At 47.1% G+C, this 22,300-nt stretch overlaps 1 protein-coding gene across 2 annotated transcripts in view; it reads left to right on the top strand.

The window, feature by feature from the left end:
* Positions 1-21,973, top strand: part of LOC147727644 (sulfate anion transporter 1-like) — a 423,791-nt gene extending 401,818 nt beyond the window's left edge. For both annotated transcript variants that reach the window (XM_086961657.1, XM_086961658.1), the window contains exon 3: positions 20,323-21,973. In XM_086961657.1, coding sequence (XP_086817783.1) covers positions 20,323-21,852 — 1,530 coding nt within the window. In that variant the 3' untranslated portion in view covers positions 21,853-21,973. The remainder of the gene's footprint in view (positions 1-20,322) is intronic.
* Positions 21,974-22,300: the final 327 nt, after the last annotated feature.

Below are 22,300 nucleotides of genomic sequence, written 5' to 3'. Positions count from 1 at the left end.
GTAACTCACATCATCCACTATTAACACTGGCTATTTTAAACTATAAAAAGTGCAAACGAACATTATGCCTAACTTGAAAGTCTTAAAAATAGTTCTACAATGCAAAACATTATTATAAAAATAGACCCACATGCGTATGAATCGGTCACGCCACCATTCCTGCTCCGCCACCAGTTCTGCTAGCCTACTGCCTACCTTGGAAATCCTAACTCAGCTACTGACCCTTTCAGTCTTGTTTTGTATTTGAGTAAGGAATATGCACTCCAAGCACATGTAATTCGCCACACGAGAATAAATTCTGCCATGCAGCGATTGGTGGAATTTGCCTGATTCTCAATGTTACAAGAGTTCTGCCAGTTACGGAAACAGAATGAAATATTCCACCCACCCCAATACAGGACAGGGTAGGAGAAATTCCTCAGTCACTGGCTAGTGCGTAGGGTAACACAAGCACCTCACTACCACTTCTTGAGAACATTTCTGGACTTGAGAAGGCTGCACCTCAAGAAGAATTCAATCTCTCCTGACTCGTGGGGATACACAGGGGGCACACAGGGATTAGAACTGCCTTCCAAAGTACAAGCAGTTGGCTTAATGTTTGAGAGCTCCAGGGACACAAAAAGCAGAAGGACTCCTGACTTGAACAAGACCTAGCTGGTCACTTAAGACTAAACCCTGCAGGAGCCCTGCCTAGAGTGAGACCTGGTGCTGAAAAGCCTGCCCTGATGTCCCTGAGGCATGGGACTAACCAGGAAAGAACTTAACAGCAGAAGAAGGACGTAGTTATTTGTTCCACTTCAGGGGTGCCTGGGCCAAGTGCTATGGCTTACGCAGGAGGTGGCGTCCTTAGGCAGGCAAGACAAACAGGTTTGACTCACTCATTGATTTTTGGCTTTATTAAAACTGGTTCATTGGGATATCACAGTGGATGTATCCAGCCACATGGAGCCCTACATACCCACATCTCTGACCATTACCCTACTGGAGGATTTTAAAAACCAAAAAGGTGAGTGAAATCTTGGACCAGGGCGTGGTAACAAACCAATTACATCGGTAAAGCAATCTTGGTATCTGTGAAATCCACTTTTGTCCTGCTTGGAGCTTTTAGCATCAACACCAGTGGCTTCAGTGGGTGTTTGCCAACAATGTATCTGACTTTGTGGGACCCTTGCAGGCTTCAGTGTTGGATTCTTGGCCAGCTGTAAGACTTGACCTCAATACCATTGACTACGTCAGAAAAATAAAAACCTTTAACAGAGCAACGTGTCATGTGTATCCAACCTCCAAGTCATTGTGATAAACCTAAACTCATGCCTTTGCCCCAGTCGACTGCAAAATGAGACTTTACATTAGAGGTTAATATTTTCTGAGCCCTTTTAGCCTTAAAACTTAGCAGAATTTTATTGTTTTTGTGTCTTTTTGCTTATTAGATTATTATTTTGTTTACTAAATGTGCTTGGGGATTTTATTGTGTTACGGTATTGACTTGGAACTTTTCTAACCTAAGGCCTAACCAGGTTGTATTTTTTAAGCTGGTAAGAGTCCTCCATTTCCAAATAATAACACATTTTCTGATAGGCCTACTCAGAATTGTGTAGGGGTTTTGCGCATTGTGCCAGGTAGATGGGGGTAGTGGGGGAGTGTTTGTTTTCTAATGGTTGTAAGGCATCACCAGGAATATAGTGTGGCTCTCCATATTAACCACACCTACAAGGTTATAAATATTAAAAGCACAACTAAAATTCCCAACCTTTTATTTATGTTTTGCAATAGCTCAGCAATGTTTTAATTTGTGGAGTGACCTGGCAAATGTTCTCATTTGATGAGAAGGCTGATATTTATTTCAGAAGTGGTGACAAAACCTACTGCACATTCTTCAAATGTGATTAATTTAGAGCAATTATATGAACATTTGCTGCCATTTAAACTGGCAACAATGAGAGGGACATTTGTTCCATCAATAACAGCAAGCAGCTTGACAAAAATAGACTCTACCTGCACTCTTAGGGCCTCAATACAATCTCGCCTGTAAAGCCTTCCAACCGATTCGGTTCCAAAATGCTTCACGGACAACTCGGATGGGGGAGTCCGACCAACCAATTTGGATGCATCTGGATGATTCCGGATATGATTCAGTCAGTCTTCCATTGACATCAATGGGAGCGTGTGTTACGAACAAGAACAAAGGCTCCCATTGAAGAAAGGGTTGGCTGGGGAAAATCGTGCACCTTGTGGCAGGCACCCCATGCTGGCTGCCACATTGTGCATGGTTGGAAAGGGGGACCCCTGCTACGGGTTCACAAAGGCAGATTCTGACTGCCGCTTCAGTTCAGACAAACTGAATGTGAACAGCTGTCCAAATTGGGCATTGTAATCGCTCGCTTGGAAACTGTGTCCATAGAGCTGTACGATTCGACTCCAACAGACTCAATTTATCCGAATGCCTTTCAGAACTGATTCGGACAGCCATACCGGTTTCCAGACATCATAATCGGTCATTGGGAACAGGGTACAATTTGGTCGGAAGCATGGGTACTGAATCAGATTCAGCAAACGTGAATCCAATTCGGAGCCCTTCCAAACTGCATCGTTATCAACCCCATAGTTATAGCCCCTTATTGAAAAATCACCCAATGAGAAACCCAATAATTCTGATATTTTTCAAAATTGGATGTTTTTCTTTATTGATGGCAAGTGTGTGTGTGTGTATGCGTGTGTGTGTGTTTTTAAATGGAAGCATATGTTTGTAATGCAAGAATATCTCAATTGGTGGAGAAATGGGTGACTGAGTGCATGGAAAAAAGATGGATGTGTAAGTGAGTAAGCGAGTGACTGAGGGCCTGATTCACAAAGATACACTTAGACCTAGGTCTAAGTTTACAATTTTTTTGTATTCCTGAAGGGAAGTTACCTCTAGCAACTTTACTACTAGTAATTTTGCTAGTAGCAACTTTACTACTAGTAACGTTACTAGTAGTAACTTGCCTTTGTGAATACCAAAAAGTAGTGAACTTAGACTTAAATCTAAGTTTACCTCAGTGAATCTGACTCTGAGGGACTGATGGCCTTGATGGATGATGAGATGAGTGAATAGATGGCAGGACAGCTGAAGTGTGAGTGAGTGAATGGATGTATTAATGCATGGATGGATGGCTGGATGAATGAAGAAGTATATTAATCGATAAATATGTAGTTGCTTTCCTGTGGAGTTGAAACATATTCAACTCTGCATTTTTAGCTGGTTGCCACAATAATGTGGTTTTGTTGCTCTTAAGCATGGGCGAATTTTGCGAATCTCGCGTTCGCGAATTTTGCGGATTTGCGAACTCGCATTTCGCAAAATCCACGAATTCTCGCGAATTTGCGGATTTTCTTTTTTTTGTGTTCGCGCGGGCTTCTGCCAGTTCGCGAGGGTTTTGTACAATTTCGCAAACGCGAACTTACCTGTCGGGTCGCAAGTTTTGCGAACTTGTTGTTTCTACGTGTCCAGCCTGTTTGGGACACTCTTCTTCATCACTGCCACTCTCTGTCACCACTGCCACTCTCTGACTACTCATGCCACCCTCTGGCCCACCCATGCCACCCTCTGTTTCATCACAGCACCCTCTGGTTGTCCAATCAGTGTACATTATTGTGGCAAAGCAAAGCACACCTTCCCTGCCTCAAGTGACCTGAATTAATTTGGGGCTGATTAATGTGTCACAGAATATTTTTTTAGCTGGCACCTGCTTCCTTAGTGCTTCCTGATTAGTGATCTTTTGCACTTGCTAAGTGCTTTCATTGTTGCAAAATTAGTTACAACACCTGCCCTGCCCCAACTGACAATAATGAATTAGGGGCTGATTAATGGATTTGAACTTCCAGCCTGGCTCCTGCTTGTCTCCCTTAGCTGTAATTCAGGACCTTTGTGGCATATGTGTAACTATTCTGAGGTTCAGAGCAGGGTCACATAATAGTTGCAAGTAGGCAACTGAACTCTGGAGGGGCCCCTCAGGAAGCACTACAGGAAATGGCTACTAATGATGAGCCTGAACTTTTGAACCTGGTAAGTAGTTTCAGTTTTGCTAAGATCGTATTTCTGCAATTTAGCGCTTATTCGCGGGGTGCGAAGTTGTACTGGGAAGCCGCGAACTCACGCGAACAGTGCGAGCAAGCCATAAAATCCGAATTTACCGAAAATCCGCAAAATCCGCGAGCGAAACGGATTTTCCGCCCATACTTAGTTGCTCTGGGCCTCGCTACCCACCAAACAGTGCATCACCTCTGCTACTTAGCCCCCAGCTTGCCAAATACCAACGTTTCAATGCTATTTGCCTGGTAACCAGTCAAATAGTACTATACCAAACATTACAATTTAGTAGTAGAATAATTGTACTATTTACCTGATGACTGCTAAATATCTGATTTTAGACCATCACTTATTTCTGATTTTCAATAGCTCATATTAGTGTTCATTCTAAGGCCTGGCACCTGTCCTTGTCTTGGTTTACTCTGGGGTGGAGGGTTGGAGTTCCATAGTTTCACTGAAGTCTATGCAATTGCTCCATATCAAAGTGGTGCACTTGCAGGAGCTCTGTGCTTTGGGCACACAGCTGTCCATATTACATTTTACCACACCATAGCAGTGCCAGAGGGTCCATTCAATGAGGGACTAGATGTGTTTCTCTGAACTCCTCAAAAATGTGTGGTGAGCACCTATGCCTGAGATGGTCTGGTCCCCTCTGTTTGATAGGCTCTTATACAAATTCTAATACTGTTCCATTGTCAAATAATGCAATAGCAGTGAACCAGCTTGTATTTTACAATACCTGAGCTTTGAATTGTTGTTTATTTAGAAAATGGGGAAATACATACCCCTAACTACCATTCTACAAATTTCGTAACAAGGTTGCTTTGTAATGATTTGTAGTCTTGTATGATGCTTACCAAGTAGCATTGTACAATTACTCAAAATGCAGAATTTCTGTGAAGGGAAAACAGCATCACTGTTGACACCATGATATCACAGGAGGGGTGTGGCAACTTATAGTGAAGTGTGGGATGTAGGTAAGCATGGGCGGAAAATCCGTTACGCTCGCGGATTTTGCGGATTTTCGGGAAATCCGCAATCCGCGAGATTTGCGAATTTCCCGCAAAATCCGCAAATCCGCGAGCAGCGGATTTTGCTCGCGCTGCTCGCACTGTTCGCGTGAGTTCGCGCCCCGCGAATAAGTGCAAAATTGCAGAAATACGATCTTAGCAAAACTGAAAGTAACTACTTACCAGGTTCAAAAGTTCAGGCACATCATTAGTAGCCATTTCCTGTAGTGCTTCCTGAGGGGCCCCTCCAGAGTTCAGTTGCCAGTTGAAACTATTATGAGACCCTGCTCTGAACCTCAGAATAGTTACACATATGCCACAAAGGTCCTGAATTACAGCTAAGGGAGACAAGCAGGAGCCAGGCTGGAAGTTAAAATCCATTAATCAGCCCCTAATTCATTATTGTCAGTTGGGGCAGGGCAGGTGTTGTAACTAATTTTGCAACAATGAAAGCACTTAGCAAGTGCAAAAGATCACTAATCAGGGCGCACTAAGGAAGCAGGTGCCAGCTAAAAAAATATTCTGTGACACATTAATCAGCCCCAAATTAATTCAGGTCACTTGAGGCAGGGAAGGTGTGCTTTGCTTTGCCGAAAATAATGTACACTGGACAACCAGAGGGTGTGGTGATGAAACAGAGGGTGGCATGGGTGGGCCAGAGGGTGGCATGAGTAGTCAGAGAGTGGCAGTGGTGACAGAGAGTGGCAGTGATGAAGAAGAGTGTCCCAAACAGGCTGGACACGTAGAAACAACAAGTTCGCAAAACTTGCGACCCGACAGGTAAGTTCGCAAATTGCGAAATTGTAAAAACCCTCGCGAACTGGCAGAAACACGGGCGAACACAAAAAAAAAACATCCGCAAATTCGCGGGAATTCGCGGATTTTGCGGATTGCGAATCCGCAAATCCGCAAAATTTGCGGATTGCCAATCCGCAAAATCCGCTCATGCTTAGATGTAGGCATGAGTCTTCACTACTGCAAAAAAGGCCACCTGTGGATGGTGAACTGAACATTGCACATCTACGAAGCTTGTAGTGCCCTATACTCAGAAGGTCACTTATTACTAGTCATTTACTATAGACCTGTGCAGGCCAGTATTTAGCAAACAATACCACGTAATGCAATTGTAAACATCAAAAAGTAAGACCTGTTTATCACAGTAAACAAGTCTGGTTTGCAAATATGAATCGAAGACAGATATTGACCTTCCGATCACTATGTGCAAATCCAAGAATACATGACAACTCTTCAACACATTTAGTGACCAATATTTTAAGAAAATCATCATGAAAATCAAACCATTCAGCCACTTTGTAGACCTGATTCTGGGTAACATTGCCAAAGGGCTCTCCTACTGGACTAAACTGGTAAATCTCTCCCTCAGCCATGGAATAATTCCTGACTGCCTAAAGAATCAACAAAAACCCTCTGCAGATGGGATCAACCTCAACATTTTTCTCCCTTTCTCCAACCCCCTTTTCCTGGCAATAATCATCCAAAGATGTGTAGTGGATCAACTCACCAAACACATCCAAGACAACAACCTGCTAGATGACTACCAATCTGGCTTTAATCAAGGATGCAGTGCCAAAACAGCACTGCTCCAAGTGTCCTAGACTCATACAATTCCTGCCTCCTGAGTCATCTAGACCTATTGGCTGCCTTTGATATGATAATCCACAATATGCTCCTAGTCCTTAGATGGTTTCAATTATTCCTCATTGGCAGGTCCCAGAGGGTAAAAGTTTATGATTATTTATTAACACTAATGGTCTTAGATCATTGATACAAAGATGACACTGAATTGTACTCTCCCCACAATAACTGGCACCTTGCTAACACACTAAGCACAGTTCAAGACCGGATGAATTCACACTACTTAAAACTGAACCCCCCCAAAACCGAATCCCACCTCATCTCCTCATCAAATTTACCACTGCCTATGCAATCCTGGATGGATGCACTTAACATCCACCCACAAACCCACAATTGTTGATGGTACCAAATCCCTAGGGGTTATCCTGGATAACAAACTAACACCATTTCCAGAAATGCACCCTATCAACTATGTATTCTCTGGAAATTTTTCAGCTATATTCATGAACAAGATCTGAAAACTCTTGTGCAATTGGAATTTAAAGACAGCGTTAAAAGTGGTTGTGCATAAGTCTGTAGATAAAGATTTCCGTATTCTTGTTGTGATTTCTAAGACTTTGCTATAAGTAGTTCCTTTTTAGGTTTTGCCTGCAAATGCTCACGTAGTGAGCATTCGCTAAAAAACCTATTGAGTTCTATATATGATCGATGACCCGCCTCTGCCTCTCATTGGCTAGCTCCGTAAATGGAGGCTAGCCATTGGGAGACAGAGGCTGTCAATCGCGCTTTCTCCAGAAAACGCGATTCGGGGGTGTTTCTGGTGCTTTTTTTAAGCCCCGCCCCTTTGTCCCGGGCCGCGCTGCGATTGGCTGCCGGCCCGGGACACCCCCGTGACGTCATTACCGGGCCGCGCTGTGATTGGCTGCCGGCCCGGGACACCCCCGTGACATCAGCCAATCACAGCGCGGCCCGGGACCTGACTTGTTAGAGATGTGGTGGGAAGTAATATTTAGCTTCACTTACGTGGAATCAAAATGTAATGTGTTCATCAAAATATTACCTTCCCCGCCTTTTTATTAAAAAATAGTGTTTTTAATTTTCCGATAGGTATTGGGTCGGCTCGTGCTCGAAGCTGTGCCTACACGACACTTGGCGGGGCGTACCACAGGTCGGATCCTGCTCAGGGGAGTCTTGCCTCATCAACACAGCACATCCAGTGGCCGGACACATCTCACCTGTTTATCTCTAAACAAAGCTGTGTGACCTAGGGCACTGGAGTGAGATCATGAGAGGCAAGATATAAACACAGAGCATGGAGACGAGACGAGGGCAAAGGCATGGACGGTGTCCAATGAGAGAAACGCTGAGCACCCAAGACGTCTGTACTGCAGGAGGACGTGCACCGCCTCAGTGCGTCCCAATGCAGTGGTGTAACGAAACTTGAGCCACTCCCTCACCCCTGCAAGGTACATGGAGGGGTCCCCTCCAGGTTTAATCAAGAGCTCACAGGCTGCTCAGTACTGTGCAGAGGGGGCCATCTGTAGCTTGTGGTGGGCGGGGAGATCAGCAGCCTTTGTTACTTCACTGTCCCCATCGCATACGAGGACGTCACAAACAGACAAGTATCTGCTACCCGAGGCCCAGATCACCACCAGCGTACAGAGTCGACGCACATACCATACGCATCTTTAGCCTGCGGACGTCACAGTCACCTGTGGACTGGGAGGGAGTCAGGAGGCACCACTGCACCAGGATATCTACAGATGTGAGGAACGTTCATCACACCTGGATTTCTACCCGTCTAAGGCGCCGCTGCCCAAGGTAGGTCATACATTACAAATTGTACTGGAGCAATTGTGATTGACGACACTGGAGAAGTCACTCGTTTTATTCACTTACTGAGGTGATGGAGGTTTGTGTCCGAGTACAGGGATTCCAGACATTGAGGGTCTCAAGCGCCATCCGATCCTTACACGTTCATGCCAAGAAAGGCTGCAGGTCGGGATGTTTGTGCTTGGAGTGTTGCAGTCAGGAGAGTCTAAGACCCCCAGGTCACACAGGAGTGTGCATGATCTGGTGGTCAAGAATCGGGGCCTGTGAAGTTACGGAAGCTTGGTCCAGGCATCAGACCCTAGGTCCAATAATGTTTGACCAAGGGAATTCGAAGGCCTCTGCTGGAGACCCCAGGGTGAAAATGGGCGGATCTGAAATTAAGACCGTGCGTTTCGGGAATGTTGCTGGTTAATATTTCCGGGTCAGGAAGGTTGGTTTGTGTGACCCAGTTGTCAAGGCTTTCTAGTCATGAGCTCGTGAGGGTGGCAAGATCTGTACCCGATACACTGATGTTAGTAAGATCTCAGACGCTGAAGATGATAGATCGGTGCCTTAGAGCATGAGATCCCACAGACAGGAATTCCGGAGGAGGCCAGCGGGCAGGATTGCCCACTGTTAGATTCTGCCGTAAGGTCTGTGCCTGAGGAACTGAACCCTCCAAGATCCTTCATGTGTGAGACTCTGAGGCCTGTAATGTAAAAGCCAAATCCTCGGGATAAGGGGGTCTGGGAAAGACACTAAGATCTGTAGCCAGTGCGCAGAAGTCACTTCATTGCAAAGCTACTTCCCTACAGGATGTCCATGTTAAATGTCTATACCTATACACTTACTATATAGAGATCGGTTACATTGTATTTGGTTATTCTGAAAATCTGTCACCGACTTGGGCTTTGTGGTGCACTATATCTCCTGATGAGAGGAGTCGATCACAAAACACTTAGCTAGGTATACGGTTTTCTTTCTCCATTGTCCTCTAAAGCTTTCTCTCGTTCTTTTTCAATCCTGTAAATAGCCCTTATTTCCATCTTTATTTTTGCTATTTATCTTTGCTTCTATTGCTGTCATGGTCCCCTGCCCTTTTAATTCTCTTTCTTTCAAGCGCAGCCCCTTCTGCCTTCTGAAGCCGAGGTTCGCCTCTTCTGAAGTGGGCGGGGCCGCTGTGGGACCGTCTGAGACGCCCAATAGGCAAAACCTCTGGATTCTGCCCAATGGGATACCAAATATTACATCCCCGGCCCTGAACATCTCTTTCACCTGCTTTATTATGTATTCTCGAGCATGCTGGTAACATTAACTGCCCCTAGATATCACTAGAAGGCAAGAGACGGACCACGCATCACGTGTGCCACGTAATTCATAAACAACGCTATTTATAAGCCTTGGAATCTGTGCAGCATCAAAGATTTGTTTTACAATGCTCTATTCCTCGGAGGAAAACTATGATTAGCGTGGGAATTCCAATTAAACGTGGTAATGCCCAATCCTAGTAAATGCAGAGCTACCGATGTGTATTTCGGATAGTAAATGTGATAGAGGTATTATATGCAAATATTATTCAACGCACGCATCCCTCTCGGCGAATAGATCTGTGCTTGGTTTAGCGCGAGATCAAGGCTTTAAGTGGGATGACAAAACTGGGGGGTGGGGGGGGGGGGGGGCGGGTCTCTCAAAGAGGCGTGGCCAATGTAATTGAGGGTGTGGCTTAAAACACGTTAGCTAAAATTCTGTGCAAAGCATAGTGTGCCCTTCGACTTGTATTTTGCTGTTTCTGTCACTGCATCCAGATATTTGATACAACAAGTAACATCATAACCACAAGTCAGGACTATTGGCTTTGTTCAATGGTTGTTAGTTACAGAAGATAAATAAGCAGCAACTATGGCTTGTATGTAATATTAAAAAAGCTTTCACCTAAAGCCCTGGTAACACCGCGACAATGTTGCTGCTCCGGAATTTCAAAAAGAGATGAGGAAATCCAGAGAGAAAATGGCTCTCTACAAAGGATTTCCTTTCCCCTACAAAACTTTATAAAGAAAAGAAAGAAACACTCAACTGCCATCCCTCGCCTGGCATTACGTCGTGCCATAACTTCATTAGTGAGAAGTGAGCAGTGTGAGCCCGTGCACATCGATGTGCCTGCTGTCACTGCAGTCCGCCTGTGCCAGGGCACAAAACAGTGCTCGATAGAGACCCGTTTCGAGGCCCGCTTTTGTGCTCAGCACCGGTGAGACCCGGCCCACTTAAAGCCCTACGCGAGATGATCGCACACCGACCCCTTCCGACCGTCTGACATGATCATCTGATAGGCCCCGGCGTCAGTTTAAGGACATTGCCCACGTTTCGCTCTTGTTTGTGGTTTGCTCCTTTTTAGGTTTTGCCTGGCGAAAGCTGCGCTCTGCGCAGCTTTTTCGCGCAGGCGAAAACCTAATGAGTATAGTAGGGGAGACAGGAACGGCCCCCGTCTTCCATTGGCTAGCTCCATAAATGGAGGCTAGCCATTGGAAGACGGGCCTGTCCGTCAATGCCGGACCAGTTTCGGGGGCGTTCCCGAGAATTTTTGGCTTTTGGCTACGTCACGCTACGTCAGCCAAAAGCCGGGAACGCCCCCGAATCTGGTCCGGCATTGCCGGCACCCGCCTTCCTGCTCGGGGCCGTGAGAAGGAGCCTCGCTTAGAGCGCGTGGAGCGCTTTTGCTGACCTCTAAAGCCGGTGCCCACCCGGCAGTGTCCCTTTGTTTCCCCGCCGCGGCCCCCGAAGCCAAGTTCCCCAGAAGGAAGCAGCCGTCCGCCTCCAGCCAGGGCCGCGCTGGGATTGGCCCTGTCGGCCGAGCCTCCGCCGCGTCATCGGGAAGAGGAGTGGAGAGCGGGAAGCAAGAGATCTGCGGGAAGCTGTCCAGGTGAGTGTTTTTTTTTTTTTGTTTCTTACGCCTGCCCTGACTTACTGTGTATATATCCGCCCCATCCCTGAAATGCCCTACAGTGGATTCCAGACTTCTATACAAATAAATGTCCTGCCTTCAATGACGTGAAATTATATTTTATGAAGTTAACACTAGGCATTTTCTACTATAAACCGGGTTAAGGCCCGCCCCTGCATAGCGTGTTGCTGCCTCAGCTTTGTATTTAGATGTATGAACACTGTTGGATTTAATTAAAGTGCGATTAAAAACAAAGATCGTGTGTGTCAGTGAAGCGAGTTTGCCCCTCTTTTGGCCCATATAAAAGCGCGGGTTTTGTCCTCGCTGGTGGGTTTTGTTTTCCGAGTGTATTTTTATCTTCTGGTTGACCCCTGACCTTTCTCCGGGTACAAGATGCTGGTGTTTGTTTTAGTCGCTGTGCCTCGACGGTGAGGTGGCCTTGTGTTATTGATTTCTCCGGGAGCAGCGAGGTGTCAGGGTGCCGCCTCTCCCCCAGCCCTAGATAGGGGGCTGGGGCGACAATGGTCTGGGCAGGGGGCTGCCTCCCTGGTGAATGCCCTGCAGATAAAGGTGTGTCTGCAGATAGATGCCTTGGAGCAGCCGCAAATCTTCTACAAAATGTCTCTTTACAAAGCTGATTCCCACTCTGTTATCAGCCTTGGCAGAAAAGGGTACCTTCCACCCCCATCCCCTCACACACATCTCTTTCACCCTCCAACATCGAGGCCTCAACCCCACATTGCTCTGAGAGGTTGTATAAAAAAACAAGTTTTAGCCCCAAAAAATGAATGTAGCCCTAAGTCAGCCTTCCCCCCCTTTCCCCTCCACTCGCTTTCTTCTGTCCCGTGGCAGTTCAGCACACGCCTCAGTAAAGAGAACGTGTTCAGCGATTCTGCAGCAGCAAAAACAGCTTATCACATTTTTACATTTCCGGTGCCTGCCTGAATTGAGGCTCACCCCTTCCAGGACTTTGACGTTTCGTGTCCACCCTCTTTACCTTCACCTCTGCATTCCTCCCATGCTGCGCTTATAGGGAAGGTGCTGAACTCAGTCCTTCGCATTATGTGGCTGTCTCAGCTGCTGGCATTGCCACGGTCCCCCATAAAGGCTTTTTAACCAGCTAAAACCTCTGGAGAGCGATGTGGACCACTCCAGTGTCGCACTGTATTTGAGAATGTGAAAACGTCTGTCTTTGGCTACTACATCTTGCCTTGGCTTTCTAGCAGGGTATGTATATAAATGCCCAGTATTGACATTTGAAAGTATACTTCAGGGGTGCGTGTATGCATGTGCAGCAGGGTATGTGTGTGCTTTGAAATCTGGGTATCTTTGTCTTCAAGGTGAGTGTGTGTGTGTGTGTGTCAGCCTACTGGGAGTATGTACTTCTGTCTAAAGGGGATCTGTGTGTCTGTACATGCGAACGTCTGTGCCTGATAGAGTTTCGCCATTAGTGTGTCTGCACTGTGGTGTGCCTCTGTAGGGAGGGCTGTGTGGTGCTGTGCAGGGGTGAGTGCATCTGTGTAGTGTGGTTGTCTCTGTGTAATTTGGTTGTCTGTATTTCCACTGGTTAAGCAATAGGCGAAGACAAAATGTAAATACCCATTGGTAAATAATTAGGAAGACAGCATAGAGAATTTCCTGGTTTGAGCTAATAAGACAGAATCAACAATATTTTGGCGTATAGACTCAGTAACAACTGGGGAAAGAGGTAATGAATGTCAGTGCTGGAAGCAAAATTAGTGCACACCCATAAGGCCTAGTACCACATTCAAAATGAAAGCAGTTTTTTTAATGGACTCTGCTTGTGCCTCCGTGTGCCCCTGTTGCCTGCTTGTGCCTCTGTGAGCCCCTGTTGCCTGCTTGTGCCTCTGTGTGCCCCTGTTGCCTGCTTGTGCCTCTGTGTGCCCCTGTTGCCTGCTTGTGCCTCCGTGTGCCCCTGTTGCCTGCTTGTGCCTCCGTGTGCCCCTGTTGCCTGCTTGTGCTGTGTGGGTGTGCGTGGAGGGCTCTGTGTGGCTGTGTGTGTGGGAAGCTTTGTGTGGCTGTGTGTGTAGGAAGCTTTGTGTGGCTGTGTGTGTGGGGGGCTTTGTGTGGCTGTGTGTGTGGGGGGCTCTGTGTGGCTGTGTGTGTGGGGGGCTCTGTGTGGGTGTGTGTGTGGGGGAGCTCTGTGTGTGTCATTTGCGGGAGATAAAGCTAGTGGCATTGTAAATGACAATGCCATTTATTTATGTTAAAAAAAACATTAATAAAAATAATGTCAAGAGCAATGCCAATAGCTCTAACTTTAACAAAGGCAAAACCATTGCATTGTAAATGCTTATTTAAATGTTGGGGGCTCTGGCAGCAGTACTTTAGCATTCCATGAAGCTCAAGTTCTCTCACATAGTTTGAGTATGTCTGCCAGGTAACGTGGAGTGCATGTGGGTAGGACTTTGTGAGTGATGCACACAGTCTTGCATATGGGTGTGGCTTCAATGGGCATCCACTGCAGTGAGGCTTGTATTGGTGAAATATGGTTGACCTTTTTGGCTCCATGGACGTAGCATGCTGCAGAGCTTAGGATTGATTTAATACAGGTAAAAATTAGTCTTGGGAAGAGGAGTCAAAAGAGAATTACAGTAATCGAGTTTGGACAACACCAGCAATTGCACAAGAGTGTGATGTTGGCTGATCAAAAATGCAAATGACAAGCACACCAACTAATTGCTGAGGGGACTGACCTGTGGCCATCTCACTGCACATCATGTATTGACATCAAAAGGTCTGACAAACTGGTCTCTACCAAATCTAAAACAATAGGGGGCATATTGTCAAGGAGCTATCGCTGAGTTAACTGCACTTTATCGTAGCCAAAATTGCAATACATTTATCAACCCATTCACAAGCTGGTGCTAACAGCCCATGGCACCAGTTTACCTGCAATAGCAGGTGCAATAAACATCGCCACAGATGATTCCAGCAACTATTGCTAATGAGATGCAATTTATGCGTTCTCGAGCAAAAAGCCGCAACAACACCACTCCGCAACATTCTCAATGACCAGCCAGATCGTCCATAAGATCACAAAACAGGTGATAAGGCGCTTTAGCAGCGGAAAACTAACACCTGCTCTGACCTGGTGTAAAGTTGGACCACAGCCTGCGCCACAGAAGGGAGGCCAGCACAGAGCCATACCCGAAGAAGAAAAGATGCCATGGAGCCACTGAACATGAGGCCCAGACACCCAAGAGGGCCACAACACCCACCACCACCACCCCCAGGACCACCGCCCCCCAATCTCCCGGACCCTCCTACCAACATCAAGGCAGTGCAGACAGAATCAGCGATCCTCCCAAAATGCACCGACCCAACACCAGATAATGTCATAGCCCACCACAGGCAACCAGAGGCAACCATCCTCTGCATCCTGACCATCATTGCACCAGGATGATGGTGGAGAGGGCAACCAACATCCCACCAGAGACCAAGCTGCTGGCCATGATGCACCTGTTGGCCACTGGTACCCTCCAACCAACATCCGCATGAGTCGGAGGAGTCACACAGCCAGCCCAATCCAAGTCCCTCACAACGGTCATGGATGACACCATCAGCTTGGTACGCCACTATATATACTTCCCACACACTGCGCCGGAACAGCTGGAGCCCAAGCAATGCATCTATGTAACAGCTGTCATCCCGCATGTGTCAGGGGGCAATTGAATGCACACATGTCCTACTTGTGCCCCCTGGCAAGACTGCACAAAATAAGCTCAACAGAAAGCGCTTGTATCCCACCAATGCCCAGGCAATATTGGAACACTTTGGAACTCCGTCCAAAGTCCCCGCCGAACCCCCAGGTAGTGTGCATAAGCCCTACACCTTCCAACAGTCCATCATCAACCTGCGCTACCAGGGTGGCACCCACGGAAATGCACAGTTCATTGGCCAATACAAAATGAACACACCACACACCTCAACTCCATAATCATGCAGCTCATAACACAGGTAATGCACACATCACAAGCTCACATACAACATGCACACCCACCAGGCATGAAAGAACAACTTACTGTGGGAACCTGGCCAGCCATGTACATTAGCCATCAACGACATGGCACATCATCCACACAATAGCAGAATGTGGGAAGAGGTGGGGACCAGGCATGTGCAAAAGAAGCAAATGACCCATGAATGAGAATGTACACAATGCCAAGTGTGGCATGGATGTGATGGCCACTCTGCCGTATGCAGACGAGACGCATATCCATGTCGATACACACCTTTGGTGTATGGAGTGTTGTGGACAGTGGACGCAACCTTGTCACCCCAGCCAGTGGGGAGGAATGCGGAAATGTAGCTTGTTACGTCCCCCCGTGAGCGTGAGCAGAGTGGGCTGACCCGGCATATGCCAGGCCAGTGTAGGGGTGTGAATAAAAGGCACGTAACTCTGGGCATGGTCCTCTTCCTAAATGCCTAATGTCTCTGCAAGGGCGGCACCCCTCACCCCGCAACGAGGCCGTCACCGTGAGTCGAGTTGCCTGCGATACTGTGCACCTGCTGCACCCTGGGACGCTGGTCCCTGAACCAGTCATACCAGCACCTGCACACCCAAGACTCAATGCCCACCTGCTGACACCGGCGTATGTCGAAGAGGGCCCACCACGTACAGGTTGAAGCTCCAGATCCGGGGCCCGTGACCCTGGCAACCTGCTACGACCATTACGTCCTCTGCGAGCAAGGCCTGCAGTACTCCTTTTTCGTTGACGCACTCAACCGGCATACACAGCCTACTAGTAGGTCACACATTTGAAACTGAGTCTTGATTACACTATGGTTGAGGACGATGCGTATGGCTGAGCTGAAGTCACCCTTCGATATGGTGCCACCAATTCTGTGTATAACATTACAACCACACATGCCTGTGGGCCCACGCAGACTACTGCTCCCGGGCAACACTAAGTTCGAGCAGGCCACACATTTGGAACTGAACCTTGATCATGCAATGGCTGGGATATATATGCCAATGCAGACGTTAAATCACTAAACTCTCTTTGATGAGATGACACCAAGTCTATGTATAGCATCACAACCACATGTTCCTTTGGCCCCTTTCTGGAAACGCCTACCGCCTACACTGCGGTCGAGTTGGTCGCACAATTGGAACTGAGCATCGATTTTTCAATGGTAGAGTACATATTGCACGCAAGGAGAGGTGTAAGAGGATGGCGAATTGCAGTCAGGAGCAAAAAAGGATAATTATTAGAGGTGATCGAAAACTACAGACAACTGCCCTGGTGTCACTAACTCTGTGCATCCCGAGCCAACGACACGTGGCTGTGGGCCACTGCTGACCGCTACCTCCGGCCTATACTGCGGTCCAGTAGTTCACGGAGTCTTGATTTCGCAATGGCGGAGTTCATATCAGTGTACCGGCATCATCGCAGACTGCATCCCCTATCACCCCCGGTGCCACTAAGTCTGTTCCCCCAACATTCATGGACACTCACTGGTTGTACATTGGTGGCATCTGGGTCTATAGATGAGGGGGTAGGTTCATCATCAAGTAGCTGATGCCGAATTGGTTCTGGCAACAAGGCTGTCGCTTTCCACCCCACCATTTCCTGCTTTCAGATAAAACCAGACCTTCTGCATCATGCCCTGGAGGACACCTTCCACTGTCCCCTGCAACCCTCCTCCACATTCACCTTTGACATCGATCAGGACCTGCCCAGTCAACATGGCCATACCTCGGTGCACCGCAAGTCACCGTCCCTTGGTAGGGTGACTGTGCTGGCCGCTGTGCATCCGGGGCCAGTAACTCTGTGCAGCTCAATTCAGGAAACCTGCTTGATTCAATATTTGATGGCCTCTGAGACGATGACCTTGAGGTCGTCAATGCCATGTGTCTGTGGCTCTGCGCTGTCCATGGCCTCCAGCCTCAGCTGCGGTCCACCAGGGCTCAGACATCCAATTGAGTCCTGACAGGCCCAGACATGGCATCACAGCAGGAGGCACACACCACCATCGCCAGAACCACCTCAAACTGCCATCTGCCAGAGTCAAAATAGTGGTACTGACAGACTAACGGAGTTGCTCATACCTGTCGTGGATGCCATCATCTGCTTGTAACCCTGCTCAGCACTCCAGGTTCCACTAACTCAGTGCACCACAACCCATGGACCGTCACTGATTGAGTTTTGTGCTGTGTTGAGTTTGCGCAGCACTGTCACCTCAGTCAGTGTGGGAGACTTTGGATGGTGATGTGTAAGATGATGCAGGTCTAACACACCCCACTGAGTCTGCATCAGGAATATCTCGAAGGGACACAATACAAGATATTTTCTTCCCCTACCTCAGTTGCACTGCAACTCACGAACACTTCTGTTTGTATGTTGGGTGACCTCTGTACTTGCTCCAGGTCCCTCCATGTTGCTCAGCGATTGACTCTGTTATGCAGATTTCTATGTTTCTGTTGCACTGGTGTCCACTGTTCAGGTTGTTGCCAGCCCCAAACACTCTGTGCGGGCTGGCTTATGCTCACCCCACACACATCCAGGGCAGACGTCACTGTACATGTCGCCCTGCCAATAAAGGGGCCGGGCCCACATGCCTCTAGCCAGTTAGACATGATATCTGCGTGTGTCCCTGTGGTCTTGTTGTATGTATGAGGGCCCCGGTCCCTACCACATTACTATGTGCTGCTGTGTACAGTGGATGCAACCATGTCACGGCAGACAGCCGGTTGGAGCTTGGAGATCTAACTTTGTCAATGACCACTCAATTCGTAAGGGGAGTGGACTGGGCTGTCGTACGCAGAGCCAACCTGGGTGTGTGACTGATGATTGCCTGCTCATGGGCGTGGGTATGTACATCTGCATGAGTCAGTGGCAGTGTGGGTCTCCTTTGAGGGGTGTGGGTGGTCCCTGAAGGTTAATAGACACCCACATCTGTAAACAGCTCGCCTTCCATGTGTTCGGACCCCACCCGCACCTGTTCGGCCACCTCCTTTTGGCGTTCTGACACCTGGCATTGGGGTGCCATGTGTGGGTCGGTGAAGTGTTGTGAGGCAGCCATGCTTGCAGGTGCCTTCTGAGGTTTGGTCTGTTGCAGGGTTTGTGTTCTCCTCTAATTAGCTTGGCTGCCCTGGTCCTGGTGGTGGGTTCCATGGGATGTCCATGAGATGTTGCAGGGTGTCGGTGTGAAAGGTGTGGTGGCCCTCTCGGTATCACTGATGTGCAGTCTTCTATGCTCTGCTAGAGGTGTTGTGTGACCCTCTGCAATGTGAAGGGGAGATGCATGTTGACATTGTGTTGAGATGTTTGTTGCTGCATTGTTCTTGCTTACATGCAGACTTTATGGCAATGTAAATTGTGACTGTTTGGGTGGTGCAGGATTTGGATGTGAGACTGTGTACATTTAGACTACATGACAGATGTGAGGCTGTACGCGTACATTTCCATTTCACAGTTTCCATCTCTGTCAGATTTAGTAGGCCTGTTTCTGCGGATGTGCGGGCCCAGTTCTTTCCTGTTTTGCAGAGTTGTGTTTGCATTTTGTACCAAATTGTCGTCACTGTGGGTGTGCTGTTCTTGATATATGTGTGTGCTGAAGTGTGCTATGGGGAACATGGACATGATCCTGAGTCATAGTGGGTGTGCAGTGTGCTAGACCTTGCTGTGCATGTTTGCCATTGTGCCCATCTCTCCCCGTTCCCCCAGCCCTTGGTCGTTACTCACCCTGTTGATGTTGTATCAGGTCCTCCCGAGCTGTGTCCACACTCCCGACTCCTTCCACCATCTCCACACTGATGACTGTGGCCTCATTTCCTCCTGCTCCTCCTGTGGTGCAGGACTCCCTCCTCCTGTCGCCGTTGCTGCCTTCCTATTGGCAGAGGCTTTGTGCCTGGTTTATATTTCCACATCATGCCAGTGCCTCTTGGCATCCTTAACACTCCAACTGCATTCTTGCTAGTCTAATTGTGGGCCAGTTGATGGTAGTGTTTGTCACCTCTGTGACGCTGATCTGGTTTTGCTGTGGACTGCAGCCTGTCTTCCTCTCTCTCTTCTCCCTGTCCTTCCCCGACCCCGTTGTTCCTTGCTGGTGGTCTGTGGGGATTGTGGGGTTCGTGTCGGCCTCTGCGCTTGGTCTGGGTGCATCCATTTTGCTACGCACTTTGGATGGTTTCTGGTGTGTTGTATTTGTAGCTTTTATATTGCATTTTCCTGCCAGAAGCGTGGGATTTGCAGGCCTGTCGCTGGTTATTGCAGCTTTTCGCTGCTTTTTGTGCTGCGACTGGCCTCATCGCAGCTTTTTTGTACTTGCGTGTTGCATTTTTGCGGTGTGGAATTGATTTTAACGTGGTCGAGTGACGCGTTATCTGGAGGCTATCGCATGGTACCGCCTTGTTGAGAATGCTTGGTTAACACGGCTTAATTTTCCCAGGATAGACTGCGATGTTAGAAGTTGCGTTAAGTAACTTTTGCAATGGTAACACACATTCTTGAGAATATGCCCCTTGATGTCTTCTCAAGCGAGCAGCACTGCACATTCTTTAAATGCAGCATTCACTCTTTGTATTCGATAAAAGTCTTACTTTGGTCCAACGTTTTACTGTGTACATGAAAAGAAAACATGTACAAGTAATTAAAGTGACAATGAAATAAGACCGTTCCCTTAAGTAATTTCTTAGTGACTTACTTAGTATATCATTTTAAAAAGTCCACACATTTATATTATAGTGAAAATGAATGTATTTTCCAAATCAGTACTCATGATAGCTTCTTTTTGTTCTGAATTAGATCATTTCAGTGTATTTTTATGTAAAGTAATTGATGCGTTTTTTAAAATAAAATAAAACATGCATAATATAACTGCTGTTTGACACTTTCCCTTAATCTCCTTTCTCGCTTATGTTTTCGTAGGTTCTCATGGGGATTTTCCATTTAGGCTTCCTATCCATCTACCTGTCTGAGCCAATGCTGGATGGATTTGCGACAGGTGCATCCTTGACAATTTTGACAGCGCAGGTTAAGTACCTCCTAGGAATAAAAATTCCACGCAGCCAGGGATTTGGAATGATCATAACAACATGGATAAACATTTTTCAGAATATATCACAAACAAATTTCTGTGACGTGATCACAAGCGTCATTTGTATTGCTGTGTTAGTGACCGCCAAGGAGCTTGGAGATCGATACAAAACGAAACTGAAGATCCCTCTTCCCACTGAACTCGTAGTCGTTGTGGTTGCCACCCTCATATCACATTTTTGTGAATTAAACAAAACATATGGATCAAGTGTCTCTGGGGCCATTCCCACTGGGTTTATCCCTCCTCAGGTGCCCAATTTTGGACTAATCCCGCGTGTGGCTCTCGACGCCATCCCTCTAGCAGTTGTGAGCTTTGCCTTCACAGTTTCTCTTTCTGAGATGTTTGCAAAGAAATATGCCTACACTGTGAAAGCCAACCAGGAATTGTTTGCCATTGGGTTTTGTAACATCATTCCCTCTTTCTTTCACTCATTCGCCACCAGTGCAGCGTTGGCAAAGACCCTTGTCAAGTCCTCCACCGGATGCCAGACCCAAGTCTCCAGTGTTGTCAGTGCGGTGGTGCTGCTTCTGGTGCTTCTCTTCTTCGCCCCCCTCTTCTATGCGCTACAAAAATGTGTCTTGGCGTGCATCATCATCGTGAGCTTAAGAGAAGCTCTAAGGAAGTTCAGAGACCTACCTGCAAGATGGCGGCTCAACAGAATCGACACAGTGGTGTGGTGCGCCACTGTTCTTTCTTCTGCCCTCATCAGTACTGAGATGGGGCTTCTCATTGGAATAATTGTATCAATGCTATGCATTATTGGCCGCACACAGAGGCCTAGCTCCGCCTTGCTCGGCCAGATCCCAAACACTGTCTTCTATGAAGATAACGGGAAGTATGAAAACCTCAGCACCATTCCCCAGGTCAAGATCATCCGCTTTGAGGCACCACTATACTATGCAAACAAGGTTTTCTTCCAAAAAGATCTGTACAAAATGGTTGGGCTGGACCCGGCTCTGGAAATCGCAAAGAGGAAAAAGATCTTGAGGAAAGAAAGAGAATCAGTAGAGAAGAAAAACAAAGAAAAATTGAAAAACACCAGTTTGAAGGAAGGGGATGGCACCCTAAACCTGTTCATTAAACAGCTGGATGTTCGAACCATTATTATTGACTGTTCCGCTACACCATTCCTGGACACATCAGGAGTGAACACTCTAAAGGGAGTATTAAAGGATTACAAGGAAATAGACATCAGTGTTCTGCTGGCTTGCTGTAATTTCTCAGTGATTGATTCCTTGGAAAGAGCTGGGTACTTTGGAAACAACAACAGTGAAATTCACAAGCTTCTCTTCTACAGCGTTCACAGTGCTGTTCTGTTTGCAAGAGAGCAGATGCGTCCATATGCTGAATGTAATGTTTGATACTGTGACGAGGGTTGCATGGAGAGAACATTATTTACAAGGATTTCTCAGCAAAAGTTTCCATGCACCGCATAAACATTAGTCGTTTCCACTTTTATTATAGACTTGGATAGAATAGTGTCTCACCTAAAATGTAATTTTTGCACTTATGTAATATTAATCTTCTCAGGCAATGTCTGCCTCTTTGGAAACATCTTGTACCTTTGACGACTGAAGTTCCAACCCATAACAGTGATCAAAACTGGGCTCTCGATTGAAAAAGTCAACATGCTTCGTGGAGGTTTTCAGGGAGGATGAATGTGCTAGAGCGAGCCCTACATTAGATCACTGGTCAAATACGGCCAAGATTTGCAGCGAGGCAAAGCATTAGCAACTAGAAGCGCTTCCATAGGTCAAAACTCTATAATGTTCAATTTTCAGCATTATAATCCTAATGATAATAAACACC

This window comes from Lissotriton vulgaris, chromosome 3_1 (genome assembly GCF_964263255.1).
Source record: "Lissotriton vulgaris chromosome 3_1, aLisVul1.2, whole genome shotgun sequence".
Taxonomy (NCBI): Eukaryota; Metazoa; Chordata; class Amphibia; order Caudata; family Salamandridae; genus Lissotriton; species Lissotriton vulgaris.
Note: the sequence above shows the minus strand (reverse complement) of the source record. Positions and strands in the feature narration are given on the sequence as shown.